Here is a 20,286-nt window from a genome sequence, read left to right on the forward strand (position 1 = left end):
GGGGAGCTCACTGCATACAGGTCCAATAAAGTGTATTAAAGGGGTACTCCAGCCCAAAATAAATTTTTCACATTAACTGGTGTCAGAAAGTTATATAGATTTTGCTACTGCTCTGGACAGTTCCTGACATGGACAGAGGTGGCAGCAGAGAGCACTGTGTCTGACTGGAGAGAATACACCACTTCCTGCAGGACATACAGCAGCTGATAAGTACTGGACGGTTTGAGATTTTTAACTAGAAGTAAGTTACAGATCTATATAACTTTCTGACACCAGTTGACTTAAAAGAAAAAGATTTTTGCTGGAGTACCCCTTTAACCTTTTAGAGAAGGAACTTTACTAAGTACCCGCGCATCAGACAGCCATCTTTTAACTAAGCTTGATATATAGTAAGGCCGTATAATCTGCGCCGCTCTTCTCGTCGTATTAACTATTTCTTTTCTCTTCCAGTGTCGCAATGCAATATCAGCCTGAAGAAGCAGCGGAACAGAAGCATCTTCAGCTCCTTATTCTGCTGTTTTCGGAGCTACAATGTCGAGCCGCCCACCGCCAATAACAACACCAGCCCCCTGCCCCCGCTGGTGGAGGAAAATGGCGGCGTCCAGAAGGTGAGGGCTATGGCGTACATAGTGTGTATCTATCCTGTCTCACACAGTTCTATGTATTTAGGGTAAGCGTGTGTCAGTTGAGTGGTCGGCGCCCCCCCATGTCTGCCTGTATACCCAAGGGACCCCCTGTTACCTCTTTTATTCCCCCTCTTCCTCTGTAGATCTGTTAGTAACTCGTCTCTTTTGCTTCTCTCCCCCAGGGCGATCAGACGCAGGTCATTTCCATTCCCAGTGTATGTATTTTATTTTTTCCCTTATTCCTTCTTTTTGCTTTTTTTTTTTTTTTGTGTGTGTCTTGTCGTTTTTTACTCTCCATTAGAGATGAACGAAAAAGTGCTGTTTCTGGAAATGCTGAACGCTCATAGGCCTTAGGGTCCTTTTACACAGAGGGATTTATCTGACACAGTTTTGAAGCCAAAGCCAGGACTGGATTTGAAGAGAGGAGAAATCTCAGTCTTTCCTTTATGACCTGATCTCTGTTTATAGTTCGTTGCTGGCTTTGGCTTCACTAACCTGTCAGATAAATCTGTCTGTGTAAAAGGACCAATAAGCCACAGCCACGGTTTCTAGGACTCCCTAGGGCGGCATCCGACTTCTCCAGCCGCTGGTAATCGAACGCTGAGTGTTCAGCATTTAATGGATCGGCACTTCTGATAGTTTCACTCATCTCTTCTCTCCATCTTCCATCCACAATTCTGTTGTTCCGTTATGCAGGGTGATTTCAGGCTGTTGCCCTGTTCTCTAGTGCACTTGGACCCCTTTCACATCAGTTTTTCCTATTGCTGTTTCGATGTAGCAGGGAGTGAATGTTGACCCACAATATAAGGAGTGTGTGTACCCTGTATACATGGCCGCTGGGTTGGGTTATCTGTACTGTACAGGAGATCATTGATGTATACATTGTATTGCCTGCAATCACTACAGAGATATCCATCAATAGACAGGTGTCCCTGCTCCTGCAGATTCATCCCATGGTGTGCTACCCTGGGACAGATCTGCTGATGCTGGGTCAGATCAAACCAGTGTGAAAGCATCAGGGCATGCTGGGAGTTGTGCTTCCCTACCAGTTGGGGTGCTCGGGTAACACTGAAGATCTAAACATCGCATTTTTACATGGAGGCTTTGGTTGCATACCCACAGATCACAGCTTAAACAGCGTTAAACAGCTGAGTCGCAGTCACAGGCAGCGGCTATTGAGGTTGCCAGGAGCCCCCAGTCACGTTGGAGCCACACTTCGCATATGTCACTATGTAGCTCCAGCCTCACTGGGATCTGACCTTCCAAAATCTTATCTGCTGGCGATGAAAATCCTGCCGTCGCCTCCTACTGGGCAGTTGCAGCTTTTCAGCCAATCCCGTGGTAGGTCACATGTTTGTGAAGCCTATGATTGGCTCTTCTTGAAGTTGGAGTAACTCCTGGGTAAATGTTACTGCATGGGGCTCATTAAAGGGATCAGTAGCTCTTAGGATCATGTGACCTATCCTCCATGACTCAGTAGGGATCACAGATTCATGTGACTTATAAGTTACTGCATTTTTCTCCAATCAGTGGCTCTCCAGCTGTTGCAGAACTACAACTCCCATCATGCCCTGACAGCTGAATAACCTGTATTTGAGCAGGTAGCAGACTAGGTGACTTTCTGGGCTATTAGATGCCAGATGAAAGATATTGTAGGCGAATATAGAAGAGGTTAGATAAAATAGCAATGTCCTAGTCCTGTATATACTATACCTGCTGACTTGCCCTATTTTTATCATCTCGCTGACTGATTTCCCTCCCCCCGTTCCGTCCTCTCTGACTGGTCCCCCCTGCTCCCTCCTCGCTGATCCCCCTGCTCCTCCCGCCACCATCTTTAATGCTCTGCTGGGGATTTTATGCTTTATTTCTCTTTTAGCCACCTACGAAATACCTCCTGCCAGAGCTGAAAGTGTCCGATTATGGGAAGAAGTGTGTGGTCATTGACCTGGATGAGACCCTCGTACACAGTTCATTTAAGGTATTGTTCATCTCTCCCACGTGCTGCGTTGGTCTCGTCATGTTACAGTATTAATATTTATTTTTCATTTACTTTTCATATTTTTTTTTTTTTCTGATTTGGCTTCTTATATACTAGGTATTCTTTTGTTTTATTTTTTAACTTCAAATTTTTAACTTTGTGTGTTTTTTTTTTTTTTTCTTCAGCCAATAAATAATGCTGACTTTATTGTCCCAGTTGAAATCGATGGAACGATACACCAGGTATGTGGGTGAAGCTTAAAACCTGGATTGTTTTTTTTACATTCTAATGTAGGCGTGTTTAATGCAGTCCTCAGGGCGGAGCAAAATGAAACATGCCCGCCCAAGAGGTTCTTCTTTTATTTTCTAGTTGAGTATCCAGTGTTACTGTCAGTGTCTAATGACGTACAACTATTCACGCGTGACCCCTTCCGAGAAGAGCATTCTGGATCATCCCACGGAATGGGCTTCGGCCTGGTTCAAGTAATCCAGGATAGGCTGTTCCCACTCTACCGGGCCTATCCTCGATTACTTGCATTAGGAGACAGCCAATACTATTCAGTCATTACTATGTTTACTTGTTTGTTTATATTGCGACAGATCTGTAAATAGAAATCTATATTCTTTTTTTTTCCTTTTAATGTTTTAATATTTGTTTTGTTTTATTTTTAATTGGGTTTTATTTTTGTTTAATTTACTACTATTCCTGTTACCTGTTGTAAGTCTAACAGATTAAAAAAGTTTGGTTTGAACAGTTGCCAAGTAGATGATGATCACTATTTGATACAATGTAGATCCTACTGTGCACGGATGCAATTTTTTAAAATTTCCCCTACTGCATTTGTAACCTTTTTTTTGTCCTTTATAAGGTGTATGTATTAAAGAGGCCGCACGTCGATGAGTTTCTCCAGAAGATGGGCGAGCTGTTTGAGTGCGTCCTGTTCACCGCCAGCTTAGCGAAAGTGAGTGTAGCGTCTTGTCTTCTCCTTGTGTAGATTTTTTTTTTTTTTTTTTTTTTTTTTTACCTTGTGTGACTTTTTTTTTTTTTTTTTTACCCATCTCAATTTTTTTTATTGTTTATTATTTTGTATCTAGAGGGAGTGAATTGTCTTTCAGAAATTGTCTTACGTTTCTTCCTTTTCTTCCTTGCTTCTTTTTGTCCACCAGTGTGTCTTTGTGCTTTCTGCTAGTTTGTGGGTAAGTGTCCCCCACCGCCACAACCTCCCCCCTCCTCAGCCCATGGTAACACCACAACATGTGGGCTCTGCCCATAATGTAGCTTCCATGAACTGCTCATGGAGCCGATCATAGCAGGTTACCATGGGTAAAGTAGCGCCTGTTGCGGCAGGAAGGGGATCGGTACCTGCTGGAAGTATAGTTTGCCGTACGGTGGTAGTAATATCGCATGACCCAGGGGAGACCCGCCCGCCATTAGTTGCTTGTATTTGGTGCAGTAGTTCTGAAGGCTCTCAGATATGTGACTCCCATCATGCCTGGACAGCCAAAGCTTTGGGAGATGTAGTTTTGCAACAGCTGGATGGCCTAAGGTTCCCCATGCCTGGTTAGACGCTAAGCCTTTGGGTTGTCCTCTGAAGCGGATTGGGTTGGGTTAGAACCAATAGTCCCAAACTTTCATTCAGTGTTTTTTCTTAAAGTGTGAGCAGTGGGACTACAACGCCCAAGATCCCCCGCTGATCCACTAGGAATGACGCAACACATTGAGGTGTCCATCTGAATGTATGTTATACACTTACCATATAAAGGTCGTAGGTTTGAGTCCTAAAAGCCGCCATATTGGTTTTCACCCAGCCGAAGATGGCGACTCGAAGATTTACAGTGGTCATGTGACCTTAGAACAGGGGTCTGCTTTTTAGTCTTTACTTTCTAGAAGCTGCGCCACTTAACACAGGCTTTTACTGGTTTTTACTCCATTCGCCCTAGGGTAAAACTGACTTGTTATATATGTTCCTTAAGTTGTTACGATTACAACGATATGTAACATGTATAAATTTTATTTGATTTGATGGCTTGTAAAAAATTAAAACCTTTTAAAGAAAATATATGTTCCTTAAAATCGCTCCATTCCCAGGCTTATAGCACTTTTATCCTTTGGTCTATGGGGCTGTGTCAGGTGTCATTTTTTTGCGCCATGATGTGATCCTTCTATCGGTACCTTCATTGTGCATATACGACTTTTTGATCGCTTTTTATTACAATTATTCTGGATTTGATGCGACCAAAAATGCGCAATTTTGCATTTTGGGATTTTTTTTTTACGCTTACGCCGTTTATCGTGCGAGATCAGTAATGTGATTAACTAATAGTTCGGGCGATTACGCACGTGGCGATAGCAAACATGTTTATTTATATTTATAAAATGGGGAAAGGGGGGTGATTCAGACTTATTAGGGGAGGGGATTTTGTGTTATTAAAAATAAATTTTTCTTTTACTTTATACAAATACTAGAAGCCCCCCTGGGGTTAGGGTTATTCCCCCCCCCCCCCCCTGGGGTTAGGGTTATCCCCCCCCCCCCTGGGGTTAGGGTTATTCCCCCCCCCCCCCCCCCTGGGGTTAGGGTTATTTTCCCCCCCCCCCTGGGGTTAGGGTTATTTCCCCCCCCCCCCCTGGGGTTAGGGTTACTTCCCCCCCCTGGGGTTAGGGTTATTTCCCCTGGGGGACTTCTAGTATATGCACTCTGATCTCTCATAGAGATCCATGCAGTATAGTTATACTGCATGAATCCATGAGATCGGTGTTCTATTGCTTTTGGCTGCTGCAGCCGAAAGCAATAGAATGCCGAGCCAGGATCAGCGCCATTATGGCGCAGACCCCGGCCCGGGGTGGATGTGGGGATCGCCCCCCCCCCCCCCCCACAATCGCGCCGTGGGGGGGGCGATCCACCCACTAGACCACCAGGGATGGAGATGAGCAAGTATTTAGAAGCAGCTGTCAACTTTGACAGCTGCTTCTAAGTACTTAATTAGTGGGCACGGCGATCGAACCGTGCCCGCTAATAGCCGCGATCCCGGGCTACATGCGGCACCCGGGATCACGGCAGTTCAGAGGGGGGTCGCCGCGCGACCCCCCGCTGAACTCCCATAGCGGCACGAGGACGTTCAGTAACGTCCTGGTGCAGCTATGGGTTAAAGATCTGCAGTCTTCCAGTATTTCTCAGCTGCTGTATGCCCTGCAGTAGAAAATCTCTCCTGCTCTGGACAGTTCCTGACATGGACAGAGGTGGCAGCAGTGAGCACTGTGTCAGACTGGAAAGAATACACCACTTCCTTCAGGACATACAGCAGCTGGTAATTATTGGAAGACTGGAGATTTTTTAATAAAAGTAAATTACAAATCTCTATGAGCCGCAATACCAGATATGGTCAAGACATTTTATTTCACTGTAATAAATTGTGTAACAATGTTAAATGCAGTCGCTCAGGATGGACGCTGTTCGTGTTGTTGTTTTTTTTTTGTTTTTTTTTTTGTGGTTTGACATCCCGGAGTGCTGCCAGAGCTGGATTCATTCTGGTGCAGCCTGTAGGAGGTGGAGCAGAACCCGGTGTGGCGGCGTTCCTGGCTATAGGCCTATAGGGGATAGGGGTCGCAAAGTGTGTAAATAAGGGTTTTGGGAGGTTCTGCAGCTTCGTGCATGCTCAGGAATGGCTGCCAATCAATACCAAGCCACGTCTGAGTGCAAAAAGCACTGGGGCGTCCTGTGTTGGTCTCTTCTCTGTTCAAAACAACAACAAAAAAACAAGTATCAGCATGGAGCATGCTAACAGGAAGGGAGACACCTAGTGGCCATAAGTATAGAACCTATGATCTAAATCTGACTCCCTAATATAAAAGTTTTATCTCTCCCTAAGTTTATTCATGAAGATACTGAGTGCCTTTGCAGTCTGTATCTTTTACTTTACCTAATCCTCTGTACAGATGCAGTAAGGTCGGGTGCCGCTGGAACGCAAATGACGTCTTCAAGATGGCGGCGCCCCTGGCCTTGCTGCACCGAAACAGAGGATTAGGTAAAGTATAAGATACAGATTAAAAAAGGCAGTCTGTGTCTTTATGAATAGATAGGAAGAACAAGGACATTATGGAAAAACACAGCGATCTTGCTCTGTATACTGTGAAATCACTGTGTATTGACAGAGCGGCGAGCATAGAATCATGGGAACCTATTCCGACGCTCTGCATGAGGAGTTTTCCTGTCTCACGCTGACTCTTTTGAAAAGGAAAGGTGAAAAAATTAAAAACACGGCCACAAAACTAATTATTTTAATAAATATTAATTAAAAATTAGATTTAAATTAAAGGGAGGCAAAAAAAAACCCTAAAAATCGACTGTGATTGGTTCTTTTTAGAGTCACTGTTTCGTTTTTTTTTTGCAGAAATCAATAGTCCAGGGGATTTTAAGAAACTTATATGCCAAATATGCCATTATCTGCATTCAAAAAGACTTTCCCCAGGCCCCCCCCCCCCCCTCTCCCTCCTCTCTCATCCATTGCTCATTATCAGGAAATCTCAACTCTTACACAGTCGAGCCCTGTATAACCTATGGAGAGGGGAGGGGGAGGAGGAAGGAGGGAAGAGAGCAGAGAAAAAAGGATTACATAGTGGGACCTGTATGAAAGCCGGTATTCAGAGGTCAGTGCTGACCTCAGAGGAGATAGCTGGTGATGTAGCTGTAAATTAACGCATTTTTTGTTGTCCTGCTTTGGTGCCTCATCTCCCTCCACCCCTCCCCTCTCCATAGACAATCATAAAGACGGGGGGGGGGGGGGGGGGGGGGGAAAGAGCTTCAAAGTGCTTTTTCATGATAAAAATGGATTTTTCGGCTAGTAAACCCAATTACAAAGTTTCTTAAAATCACCTGTACTAAAAAAAACTTAACGGACAGTGACACTTTAACATAGAAAACTTATAAAACACAATAAAGAGAGTATATTGAACAACTGCTTGAGATCCCTACTCCTATGGACTTCTAAAAGATGTGTGCTCTGTTATGCATAAGAGAAGCTGACCACACCCACTATCAATAACCACACCCACTATCAATAACCACTCTTTCTTTTCTTTGTCTTTTTTTTTTTTTGTCCTGCTGAATAAACATTTATGTGCAAAAACTTTTACATGTACCTGCTCTGGTATATTTGCTTTTCTGCTTTATAGTTGAATTAAAGGGGTTGTTCACCAATTTATTTTTTTATTTTTTGTTCTTTCAAATCAATTGGTGCCAGAGATTTGTAATTCACTTCTATAAAAAAAAATCTCCAGTCTTCCAGTACTTATCAGCTGTTGTATGTCCTGCAGAAAGTGGTGTATTCTTTCCAGTCACTCGGCTGCCACCTCTGTCCATGTCAGGAACTGTCCAGAGCAGCAGCAAATCCTCATAGAAAACCTCTCCTGCTCTGAACAGTTCCTGACATGGACAGAGGTATGCTTTCCAGCCTGACACAGTGCTCTCTGCTGCCACACCACTTTCTGCAGGACACACAGCAGCTAGTAAGTACTGGAAGACTTGAGATTTTCTAATAGAAATAAATTACAAATCTCTGTAGCTTTCTGGCACCAGTTGATTTTGAACAGAAACATTTTTGATGAGCTACCCCTTTAACCCAAGAGAATATAGATATTTAAGTGCTGTTTTTATGCTCTAGCAGCGCATCCTGGGGAGGGAACTACAACTTCCAGCATGCCTCTGTAGCCATGTTCAAACAGCCGCTATAGAGCCACAACCCCCCAGCCATCCCAATATGGCGCTAGATAATCCATAACTTAATATTCCATCCCATCCATGATAGAAAAAGAATAATCTGGATATTTCCCATGAGCGCCCATTAGCCAATCAGAAGGGTGCAGAGGGGGTCTCTTCCCCCCCCCCCCCCCCAAATCACTGAGAGAAATGGCTGATAGAGAGCAGTAGGCTATGTGGAGTGGGTGTAGCGCCCTCCTCAGGTCGTCTGTAGTCCTTAGTGATCCTCTTACAGCTAAATCCGGTTTCTTTAACCCCTCTGCTCTCTCCTCCCTCCCGTCCAGTACGCAGACCCGGTGGCCGACCTGCTGGACCCCTGGGGCGTCTTCAAGGCGCGGCTCTTCAGAGAATCCTGCGTGTTTCACAGAGGAAACTACGTGAAAGACTTGAGCCGTCTAGGAAGAGAACTGAGCAAAGTCATCATCGTGGACAACTCTCCTGCGTCGTACATCTTCCATCCCGAGAACGCGGTAAGGGCAACGACAGCCGTGCCAGGGAGCAGTTACTACTATCACTACACAAAACGTACGGGGTATAAAAAACACAGCTACTTTCTTGCAAAAACAGCGCCACCCCTGTGATTGTGTGCGGTATTACAATTCAGCTCCATTCACTTCAATGGAACCGAGCTGCAATATCCCACACCAAACTGAGGACCGGAGAGGTGATGTATCTGGAGGTAAGCGACCATGTTTTCTAAGCCTTGACAACCCCTTTAATACTACTATTAAAGAGAAAAGGTTTTCCGAAAATCACCTGTGTTTTTTTAAAAAAATTCTAACTTTTCCATTATACTGTATGTTATAAAATCTTATAGTTTTCATTCTGGCCACTAATAACAACCTGACCCTGCTGGAAAGTTGTCTCTACAGAACAGCAGTCTCCTCGCTATCATCACAGTAAGAATTACAATGGATGGTGACAGCAGTATATAGATAAGACAAGATAATGTCTTATCTATGATGATGGTCACAGCTCACCTGAGCAATCATCTCTGCACAGTGCAAAGTCACAGAGCATGCTCACAACACTCCCTTAGAGGGAATGTGTCATAAAAAATTACTTATTGTGTGAATAATGTTTTTTTATGTTTAAAGGGGTTGTCCAGCGAATATCTTTTTCTTTCAAATCAACTAATGTCAGAAAGTTATATAGATTTGTAATTTACTTCTATTAAACAATTTTAAAGTCTTGGCGTACTTATCAGCTGCTGTATGTCATGCAGAAAATGTTTTATTTTCAGTCTGACACAGTGCTCTCTGCTGACATCTCTGGCCGAGGCAGGAACTGTCCAGAGCAGGAAAGGTTTTCTATGGGGATTCATAGAAAACTGAAACAGATTTCCAGTCTCTGCCTGAGACAGCAGAGAACACTGTGTCAGACTGAAAATAAAACATTTCCTGCAGGACATACAGCAGCTAATAAGTATGGAGTATGGGAAGACTTCAGATTTTTTAAATAGAAGTAAATTACAAATGTATATAACTTTCTGATATCCGTTGATTTGAAAGAAAAAGGTTTTCACTGGATAACTCCTTTTTAAACATTTTTTTAAAGAATTTTTGATAACTTTTTTTCTAATTCTTTTATTTTTCTATCTATATTCTAAAATAATCCTGAGATCTTCTAGTTTTCATTCTCACCACTGGGCCTAAAACTAAGCTGGGACTTTCTGTTGTGTCTGTAGTGATAAGAGGAGGCTGCTGTAAAGTGATCTGTACAGCATTGCAGCGTCATGTGACACCAGTAGATAGAGGAGACAATAGCAGCTCCCTGTGATATGACCTCTTCACAGGTCACAGAGCGCGCTCACTAATGTTTCACATTCATCTCAAGGCGACAGTCTGTATATTTTCGGCCATGAGTCTTGCTGTAAAGCATATCACTAAATGCTGTTAAGAACAGCCCAGACAATATAAGCCGCCCCCATAACAATGTACAGAAAGTGAAATTTTATAAAAATTACAGTCAGAAAACAAACAGATTAAAATAAAGGAATAAGTTTTAGAAAATCATGGGGCACATTTCCTATTGCTGCTTGCATATTGCTCCTAAGTCCATGGGGCTGCTGTAAAGCATATCTCTAAGTGCTGTGCAGAAAGCGAAGCCAATAAGCAAGCCCCTATAATAATGTTCTGGGAAGGAAACAGAGAAACTGGTTAGAAAAGAAATGTTTTTGGCTCTAATTAGTAAATCTAGCTGATTTGTTCCCTTTTAATTGAGCTTTTTCTATGTGACTGTTACCATTTGTCCTGATCTGTGATATTTTTGGGCTGCAGGTCCCGGTGCAGTCCTGGTTTGATGACATGTCCGACACAGAATTGCTCGACCTGATTCCTTTCTTTGAAGGATTGAGTAAAGAAGAGAACGTTTACAACATGCTTCATAAACTCTGCAATAGGTAGCCCTTATGGAGCGCCCCCCAGTGGACACGGCTCTGGTCCGCAGCAGCCGCCGCCGCTCGTACGCTCCGATTTGGACGCCCCCGTTTCCTCTCTCTCTCTTTGCGCTCCACCCGTTGTAGGAAGATACTAGAAGACGCTCACCTGGTGCCATGGCGGAAGGAGTGACGCCCCCCTGAGGTGGAGACCAATCCTGAAAAAGCCCCTCCCCCGTGTCGCCATCTCTAAAGGAGTCTACGCTGAGGGGTGGAGGGGCACTTTATTTTATTTTTAGTTTGTTGAGATTGTTCAACACCGGACTCTGATATACAAGAAAAAAAAAGCTAAATATTTTTAGAAAACGCTTTTCACTAATTTTCATACAATTAATAAGAAGTTTTCAGGCTTTTATAAAGGACGATAAACACCAAATGTTTCAAAAATTTACAAAGGATGTAAACCCCCCCCCCCCTCCCCCACGCTTGGTTAACGCTGGCAATGCGCTCCCTCTAACCCGCCCACACACTATGCAGACGTTTTCCCCCTCCCCCACGCTTCAGGGCAGTTGATCTGCCCCCGGGGGGTGGTATTTTGGAGCCCCCCCCCCCCCCCCCCCCCCCCCCCCCCCCCTCTCTACAGAATGAAGTGCCTTCTCAATTGTTTGATTTTAAGAAAATAACAAAAACATTTTCTACTATGGATAAAAAGAAAAAAAAAAAAGACAAACCTGTTTTCTCTTTTTACCGTCTAGCGAAAACCGAACAAAACTTTCTACATGAAGAACTTGTCATGACACTCTGCTACTAAACCCACAGCTCTAGATGATGCAGGCCGCCGCCGCATGATGTCGCAACACTATTACGTTTTAGGAGAATTTGCATATCTTTTTTTTTTTTTGTCTTTTCATATTAATAGTTTTGGGGCGACCTAAAAAAATTATTTTTCCTTTGTTTGCTATACAGTTTGGTCATGACTGATGTATGTTTTAACTCTGTTTTTGTGTTTTTTAAATACTCCCCATCCAGCATATAAAACAACGCTGCACCATTGCTTTGCATAGAGATGTCTCAAGTGACCCCCCAAGTTAGGGCAATGGTCTCCAACCTGAGGCCCGCCAACTGTTGCAAAACTATAACACCCAGCATGCACTGACAAGGTATGCTGGGAGCTGTAGTGTTGCGACAGCTGGAGAGCAGCAGGTAGTAAACCATTCCATTGGGGTGAAACCACACCAATCAGCCTGTCACGACTAGCTGAAACTTAGTTCTCCTACCAATCAATTTTCTTAATATACTGTTATAGTCACAGCTGACTTTCTGGTACAGTGTGTTAGATCTCCTTTTACATTACATGATAAAATTGCTTCTGTCTGCGGCCACCACTAGAGGGAGCTTCCTGCATACTCTCCCTACATTACACTTAGTGATAACACAGTATGCCGTAAGCTTTTCCCACTAGGATTTTAATGCAGGGTGAGTATGCATTGGAATCAATGATCCCAGGGGGAAGCTTACTGCATATTGTATTCTCATGTAGTGTAATGTTGGGCCAGTATGCAGGAGGCGCCCCCTTGTGGTTGTCTGCAGGCAGAATTTGTCTTTGGTGCTTTGATGCTATAAGAATATATCCATATCTGCCTGCAGCCAGCACCAGGGGAAGCCACCTGCATACAGAGCTCAGTAAGGACACTATGCAGTAAGTGCCCCCTAGTGGTGGCTGCAGGACTATGACCTGTGACTACCATACTAGAAGTTGTTTGTTAATTCCACCAAATTACAATGGTCATATACAGTAGAGCGATCAGTCAACCTGTGACTAGCTACGGCTAAACTATAACATGAGGCATGCCCGATAGCCAATGGCCTTCTGGGATTTGTAGTTTCACAACAGGTTGGAGATCACTGATCTATGGTATATGAAGTGCACCAACTTTTCTCCAACAGTAGAGGAGAGGGAGGAAAGTGTTGGGAATGTCATGGCCGCTAGAGGAATCTGATGGCGCCTTTTCCTGCCCATTTGAGGTCACATCCGGGTCAGGGAGTATGGCAGTGCAGAATGCGCACGGTCAGGGTAGCTCCTTTGTCTCTGAAGCGGCTGAGGCTCTCATGCTGCACAATGCTCCAAAAACATTAAATCCTTGTCCAGAATGAAAACTACAACGTACCCGCTTTCTTCCAGAAACAGCACCACTCTTAGGGTGCATTCACACTGAGGACTCTAATTAGAATTCCGCCTCACTTTCTCAATGTTAAGTATAGGGGGCCTCCTCTATCCGCTCAAAGACCTGTCAATGCTTTCAGTGGAGAGGCACTCTATGCTTAACAGTGAGGCAGGTGGAACTCTGGGTGGAGTCCACAATTTTTGCCTCTTTCTCGCTGTGAACACACCCTACTCCTCAGTATGTGTGCGGTTTTGCAGCTGTGTTCTTTCAAAGTGAGTGGAACTGAGTTGTAATACCACACACAGCCTGGGGACAGGGGTGGTGCGGTTTTTGCAAAAAGCAACTATGTGTTTATTACATTTTGGAAAAGCTCTTTAAGTAACTTCTAGGTGATTTCTAGTCACTAATTTGGACTCATTTAAGATTTGGTTTTTTTCTCCATTCACATCCAAAGCTGCCTTCAGGATTCCCAGGCTGCCCACTTTAATCCCCGGGCTCTGAGCTCAGGTGTAGACAGACGACATGTAAGGCAGGCCTCCGCTCTGACATCATATTGTCAGTCTTCTGGTTGTTGTGCAGTTCCTCTCCTCTCTCATAAGGAAATAGTTAGGTTGTGTTAGTGCCGTGATTATACTGTAACTCTAGAGCCATAGCCTTACTGCTAGCTGTCTGCATCCCAGCTCCCACAATGCACTGCTCTACGGTAAGACGTATGTAAATGGAGAAACAAACTACGAGGGTAGATTCAGACTACCGAATCAGCGCAGATAAATTCCGGAGGATTCCATGGCTCATACCCGTTCACGGTGGCGTGCAAATCCGCCCGTACAATAGACATTATTCTATGGTTGGGTCAATAACTTCGGCGGATAGCGGAATTGGCCCGCCCGAAGAATGGTGTCTATGGAGCTGGCGGAAAGGTGCGTGGCCGTGAGCGGGTACTAGCGACGGAATCCGCCGTAATTTATCATCGCCAATTGTGTAGTCTGAACCTACCCAAAGGGGTTATCCAGTGCTACAACAACTTGGCCACTTTCTTCCAGAGACAGCACCACTCTCCTCTCCAATTTGGGTGCAGGTTTTGCAACTCACTTCCATTGAAGTGAATGGATCATATTTGCAAACCCCACCTGACCTGGAGACAAGAGCGCTGCTGTCTCTGGGAGAAAGTGGTCATGGTTTTTAGCACTGGATAATCCCTTTACACCTGGTTTATTACATCTTTTCTGTCTTTGTGATTTTAAAGTGTGCCTGTCACCATGGGCGGCTTCCTGATCAGCGGCGAGGTCTTCTGTCATTCTGGAGGTTCGGGTCTCCATGGATATAGAGACTCAATGAGACCATAATGGGGTCATATGCATTATGGTCTCAATATCCCCAGAGTCCCAAAATCTCGGATGATTAGAGTATCTCGCCGCTGCTCCGGAAGCCGCCCATGGTGACAGGCACACTTTAATGTTCCCTGCTGATTATCTAACATTAGATTGCCCTTTAATTGGGTTGTTCCATCTACCCAGCAACACTTCTGGAAAACTGATATGCTGAATTATAGCTGGTGCAGGGCGAATGGGGGTGGAGTCTGATGTAAGAATGTGCCAAGCTCCGCCCCCAAACTGTCCGTTTTGCTTAGAGTGAGTCTTGTCATTCACAACATTCAAAATTTATTTGCAACCGAATAGAAATGGACACATTGTTACCAAGTGATGTTACAAATAAAGTTACTGACAGAAGTGACCGTTATTCTGTAAGGGGGCGGAGCCTAACAAATTCCCCTTCTCACACTACGGAATCGGCACCGAATTCTACCTTCTATCTGTTTGAATGGGAGGGCTTGTGCGCCTCCGCTCAAAGAATTGACATGTCAAACAGATAGTGTGAACGGGCTCTAAGCATAACTGTCACTTATTATCAGTTTAAGAATTTCCTTGAACCATCACCTGGCAACAAAGTATCTGTTTGTGTTCTGTTGCTAAGGAGTAATGGAGCTCCCCTTTAAGAAGTAAGTAAATACATTTCAGATAGAAATCGAAAGCTCCGCTATTTCGGGGTTGGATCATTTTGTGTTTTTCTATTGCGGATGTTTTGTTGTTTTTTCTTTTTTCTCTGTATTATAAGCTGGATGCTTTTGTGTTGAATTATTATAACAGGTTTTATTCTATACTTGCTGCTGCTGTACAGTCTCCTCCAAAAAAGAAAAAAAATCACAAAAAAAAAAGAAAAATGGTGACCACCGGCTGTCGAAACTGTTCTCTGCCACCGTGCCTAGGCTTTGAGTGTGTTTGCTGCAAGACTGGAGCAGTACACGATGCGCCCCCCGAGCTCTTCACCACCATTCTGTGTACTGTCGCTGTATAGCGGTGGTCTCCATACCAGCGGCTGTGACACTACACCTCTCCGGCTGTCAGGGCATGCTGGGAGTTGTAGTCTGACAGACGCCGGTTGGACACCACTGCCTTACAGCCTCCACACCATGTGTATCTGTTCTCAGGAATACACATTTTCCATATCCAACTTAGCCACATTTGCATAAATCTATATATTTTTATCACTTATAATGTATTCTCCAGTTCCCTCCAGAGCTGCAATCACAGTTCTGACTGCTCACCTGGCCTCTTATTCAGACCTTGCAGACTATTGCACTCTACATCTCCAAAAATGCAATGCAGCAAACACCAGACCGCTGCAAGAAGAATGCATTATGAATGCAGCTCTGGAGGCAACTGGAGTATGGGACAAATAAGAGCCAAGTTATGTCCCAATCTATGTACGTTTAATACAACAAACCTGAAATCTGTGGCTCCTGGGTTGTTGTTGGACTATGAGCCCTAATGGCTGGGACTTGTAGTTCTACAACAGGGTCAGAGGTCACATAATCACCGGGTCGCACACAACTTTGGTGGAAGTTACTTTTTAGTTGCTGTCATCCCACACCTCATTCTTTTATTTTATTTTTTTGTTCTTTAATTGATGTTTCTGTCGATAAAGTTTTTAAGCCCTGAAGCTTCCTTTTCTTTCGCCACTGTACTGTTTTCGATTTGCAGCGTTAGTGAAAGTCTTGTTGACAGTATCATGATGTTTGTAATAAAACCTGATGGTGCGTACATCACTTCAAGAACTTTTTTTGTTTTTTTTTTTATAATTTTTTACTTTTTTTTTTTTAAGTTTTCTCCATGTTGTTGTCTTTTCTCTGTATATAAAGCAGCTGACGCTGGGCGGCCTCACTGTGTGATCCTCAAAGGAAAGTAATGAGGGCCGGTGCTCGGGTCCCATCATTCGTCATGTGATCACAGTGGTAGCCCTGCCCCCAGTGCACCAAGGCTCCTCATTAGCATAGGGAATAAACTGCTAATATCGTGGAAATGGATGAGGATGAAGGTGAAAAACTTCCCTTCATCCTCAGTGATATCAGCATGTTTCATGCTTCGTCAGTTCCCCTTTAAATCACAGCGCTCCTGTACTGATATGGCTGGGGGGCAGGACAGTGCCTTGAAAATTCAAACACTATATCTGTGCTCCCGGCATCATAAAGATATATGATGTTGGGAGGTTGTTGATGGGCACTGCACAGCTTCAACGTCCATGGTTCCACGTTAAACAGAAACATGAATGCCCCCTAAAGGGAGTAGTGTGTCTCCCCGGGGAGGTGGCCAAACTGGTGTGGGGCAGCTCACTGGATTAAAAGATTTTGCTCCACACTGCCACCTACTGGCAATTAGAGATGAGAGCAACTGGAGCATGCTGGAGTCCAATGGTGGCTGACAAAGTTGGATACCACCCTAGGGAGTCCTGGAAAACATGGATACAGCCTATGGTGCAGCTAGTCTGCTTAAAGGGATACTCTGGCAAAAAAAAATTTCTTTTAAACCAACTGGTGTCAGAAAGTTATATAGATTTGTGATTTACTTCTATTTAATAATCTCCAGTGTTCAAGTACTTATCAGCTGCTGTATGTCCTGCAGGAAATGGTGTATTCGTTCCAGTCTGATACAGTGCTCTCTGCTGCCACCTCTGTCCAGAGCGGGAGGGGGTTTCTATGGGGATTTGCTGCTGCTCTGGACAGTTCCTGACACGGACAGAGGTGGCCGCAGAGAGAACTATGTCAGACTGGAGAGAATACACCGCTTCCTGCAGGACATACAGCGGCTGATAAGTAATGGAAGACTGGAGATTTTTAAATAGAAGTAAATTACAAATATGTATAACTTTGGGTGCGTTTACACAGAAAGATTTATCTGACAGATTTTGGAAGCCAAAGCCAGGAATGGATTTGGAAAGAGGATAGATCCCAGTCTTTCCTTTCTGACCTGATCCCTGTTTATAGTCTGCTCCTGATTTTGGCTTCAAAGATCTGTCAGATAAATCTGTCTGTGTAAATGCACCATTACTGATACTAGTTGATAAAAAAAAATAAAAAAAAGGATTTTTGTCAGCATACTTCTTTAAATCACCCATGAGGTGTGTGCCTGAATCCGGCTAGGAACAGTCACTCCCCAAACATGTAAGACAGAAAACAAACTGCCTGCCATCCAATACAACTGTTGTCATTACCCAATTAACAATTCTAAATTTCCATATTCTGCATGTATCTTGGCACTTGTAGTATCATTTTTTGTGGATGTTTCTTATACCTTGAGTCACATCTAACTCTTTCCAGCAACACAATGAGGGTGACTGTGTACGTGTGCTGCCACCTTGTGGTAGAAGTCTGGAATAGCAGTCTGAAGAACACGAACTTGTTCTGGTAATCACTGTCCGTGTCATGGCCGATAGCTGTAGGTAGATTTCTTTCACTAACCGGTGCCGTCCACCACTGAGCACTTGCTATCTTGCTATTATCTTATCGGACATCTTATCGATAGAGTCAATTTTTAATTGAACTTTGACCCTGATTTACTAAAACTAATTATTATGCAAATTTAGTCTAGAGAGTAAGAATACTCCAGATCCATAACAGTACCAGGCTATTTAAGAAGTCTGAAATATGTGTGGCTTGTCTAGTCTAATGGTCCTTTTACACGGAACGATTGATCGTTCGTTTTTGCACGATAACGATCGAATTTGAACTATAATCGTACATGTAAACGCAGCGAACGATCAAGCGAAGAGCGAGAAATCGTTCATTTTGATCCTTCAACGTGTTCTCAAATAGTCGTTGATCGTTTGCAAAAAATTCGCAGATCGTTCCATGTAAACAGTCTTTAGACGATTTCACCTATGTGTGAGATGGGCTTAAGCGATCGCAAAACGTTTTTTCCGTATGATGTATCGTTCCGTCTAAACGCAGGTCGTTATAAAAAAAAAACATCGTTCATTCAAAATCGTTAATCGTGCGATCGGGCGAATTCTCACATCTGCAATAGTGAATCAGTGTTCAGCTCACAGAAGATCCCATTGTAACAAAGTCTCAGCTGTAAGCAGTAGAAGGTCTGTAGAGGGATGTAGCCTCCGCATTGGTTCCTCCATTCACTGACAGCAAAGATCCTCAACATGGAAAGGAATAGAGACGGAAAGTTTATTGGAAAGTTGTAAAACTTTATTCGAGGAAAAATGAATCTTCTTTACAGAAGACGTTATAGTGTGCTTATAATAGGCCCGGGCTGTGCTGACTCTTCCAGGTGGGCTTCGGCCCAAGGACAATCGGACCACCAGATGATCATGTTAGTACGGCAGTCTGTCCCTCATCTCTCAGATCTCCCATCTAGTTCTGCAGAGCAGCAGTGAGGAGGATGTACCCTGCTGAGGCGTTGGGTTATATGGTGGCTGCTGCTTCACACAACTTCCCTCCATTTGATTATTATATATCACTTCCATTACCAAAAATGACTCCTTAGCAGCTGTAAAGTCTTGGTCACTAGGTGTCTCCATTCCCTGCAATCTGCTGCCCACTGCCTGTTGTTAGGGGAAATCTGTCTCTAATAGCTGAAACAGGACAGAACACGTGAAAAGAGTGCAAGAGAGCTCCATGACTGTGTACCTACACACCGAGCCAGTCTGCCTGACCCACACACTTTCAGAAAGATAAATCCTCACCACTCACCACAGCAACTTAAAGAAGTACTGGCAAAAAAAGATTTTTCTTTCAAATCAACGTATCAGAAAGTTACCTAGATTTGTAATTTACTTCTGTTTAAAAATCTCAAGTCTTCCAGTACGTATCAGCTGCTGTATGTCCTGCATGAAGTGATGTATTCTTTCCAGTCTGACACAGTGCTCTCTGCTGCCACCTCTGTTCATGTCAGGAACTGTCCAGAGCAGGAGAGGTTTTCCATGTGGATTTGCTGCTGCTCTGGACAGTTCCTGACATGGACAGAGGTGGCAGCAGAGAGCACTGTGTCAGACTGGAAAGAATAGGCCACTTCCTGTAAGACATACAGCAGCTGATAAATACTGGAGAGTTATAGCCTTTTGACAGTTGATTAGAAACAAATTGTTTTTGCCGGAGTTCCCCTTTAATGCTGTATGTCCACAGTCCTGCAGTGTGAGTTCCTTTACCCTCACTTCTCAGCAGCAGTAATAGGTCAGTGCTTGGTTTAACCCCTTCCTTGCTGCTCTTTAATTTCTGCTCTCGTAGCATCTTGCAAACACAGCACATCAGCGACCCCTTCTCCCTCCCATCTATAGTTCTGTGTAAATCCTCCCCAGCACAGTGTCAGCCTGTTAGTGCCAGTGCACTGTACCATACTATATAGAGTAGTGTGCTGTCACCAGGCAGAGAAGTAAGGGGAGAAGTCCTGTGTGTACTACTACTACATAGCCCGGCCTGGTCCTGCCCCCGATATAGAGAGAATGAGGAACAATAATAGCAGTGAGATCACTACCATCACCTGATCACCGCTCTGAAGGGTTAATCCAACAAAACCAGGCGGGTTTATATAGAAATGACCAGTATCATATCAGTGTAGGGAACGCTAACGCTAAGATAGATTATTGTTTCATCAGGCGCTTGTTCTGTATTAAAAAGTGATGAAGGAAACTTTACTTATTGTCCTTATATGTGACAGTGTGACAGCCCAGAAGTGCCGCCCCAGTGTTCTGCCAACTCACCGAAATATAGTGACAAACGGGACGTCTATCACAGTAGTAGAAAATCATTTCCTTAACAGCTTGTCTCCAATATATAGCAGTTATATTTCTGTATATAGGGGCAGTATTTTAGTAGTTATATTTCTGTATATAGGGGCAGTATTTTAGTAGTTATATTCTTGTATATAGGAGCAGTATTATAGTAGTTATATTCCTGTATATAGGAGCAGTATTATAGTAGTTATATCCTTGTATATAGGAGCAGTATTATAGTAATTATATTCTTGTATATAGGAGCAGTATTATAGTAGTTATATTCTTGTATATAGGAGCAGTATTATAGTAGTTATATTCTTGTATATAGG

The 20,286-nt window shown here is 43.7% G+C and overlaps 2 protein-coding genes across 4 annotated transcripts in view; both read left to right on the top strand.

Moving 5' to 3' along the window:
* LOC138783957 (CTD small phosphatase-like protein) overlaps window positions 1–11,348 on the top strand; it is a 29,931-nt gene extending 18,583 nt beyond the window's left edge. Inside the window, exons 2-8 of one of the 2 annotated variants that reach the window (XM_069959325.1) lie at window positions 451–608; window positions 809–841; window positions 2,503–2,604; window positions 2,790–2,846; window positions 3,473–3,565; window positions 8,641–8,826; window positions 10,636–11,348. In XM_069959325.1, the coding sequence (XP_069815426.1) occupies window positions 451–608; window positions 809–841; window positions 2,503–2,604; window positions 2,790–2,846; window positions 3,473–3,565; window positions 8,641–8,826; window positions 10,636–10,761 (755 nt within the window). In that variant the 3' untranslated portion in view covers window positions 10,762–11,348. The remainder of the gene's footprint in view (window positions 1–450; window positions 609–808; window positions 842–2,502; window positions 2,605–2,789; window positions 2,847–3,472; window positions 3,566–8,640; window positions 8,827–10,635) is intronic. The other variant, XM_069959326.1, reaches the window with a different exon arrangement.
* The window catches only part of LOC138783958 (anterior gradient protein 2-A-like), a 470,764-nt gene that overhangs the window by 405,388 nt on the left and 45,090 nt on the right, over window positions 1–20,286 (top strand). The window lies entirely within an intron of this gene.

The sequence above is a fragment of the Dendropsophus ebraccatus genome, chromosome 2 (genome assembly GCF_027789765.1).
Source record: "Dendropsophus ebraccatus isolate aDenEbr1 chromosome 2, aDenEbr1.pat, whole genome shotgun sequence".
In the NCBI taxonomy this organism is placed as follows: domain Eukaryota; kingdom Metazoa; phylum Chordata; class Amphibia; order Anura; family Hylidae; genus Dendropsophus; species Dendropsophus ebraccatus.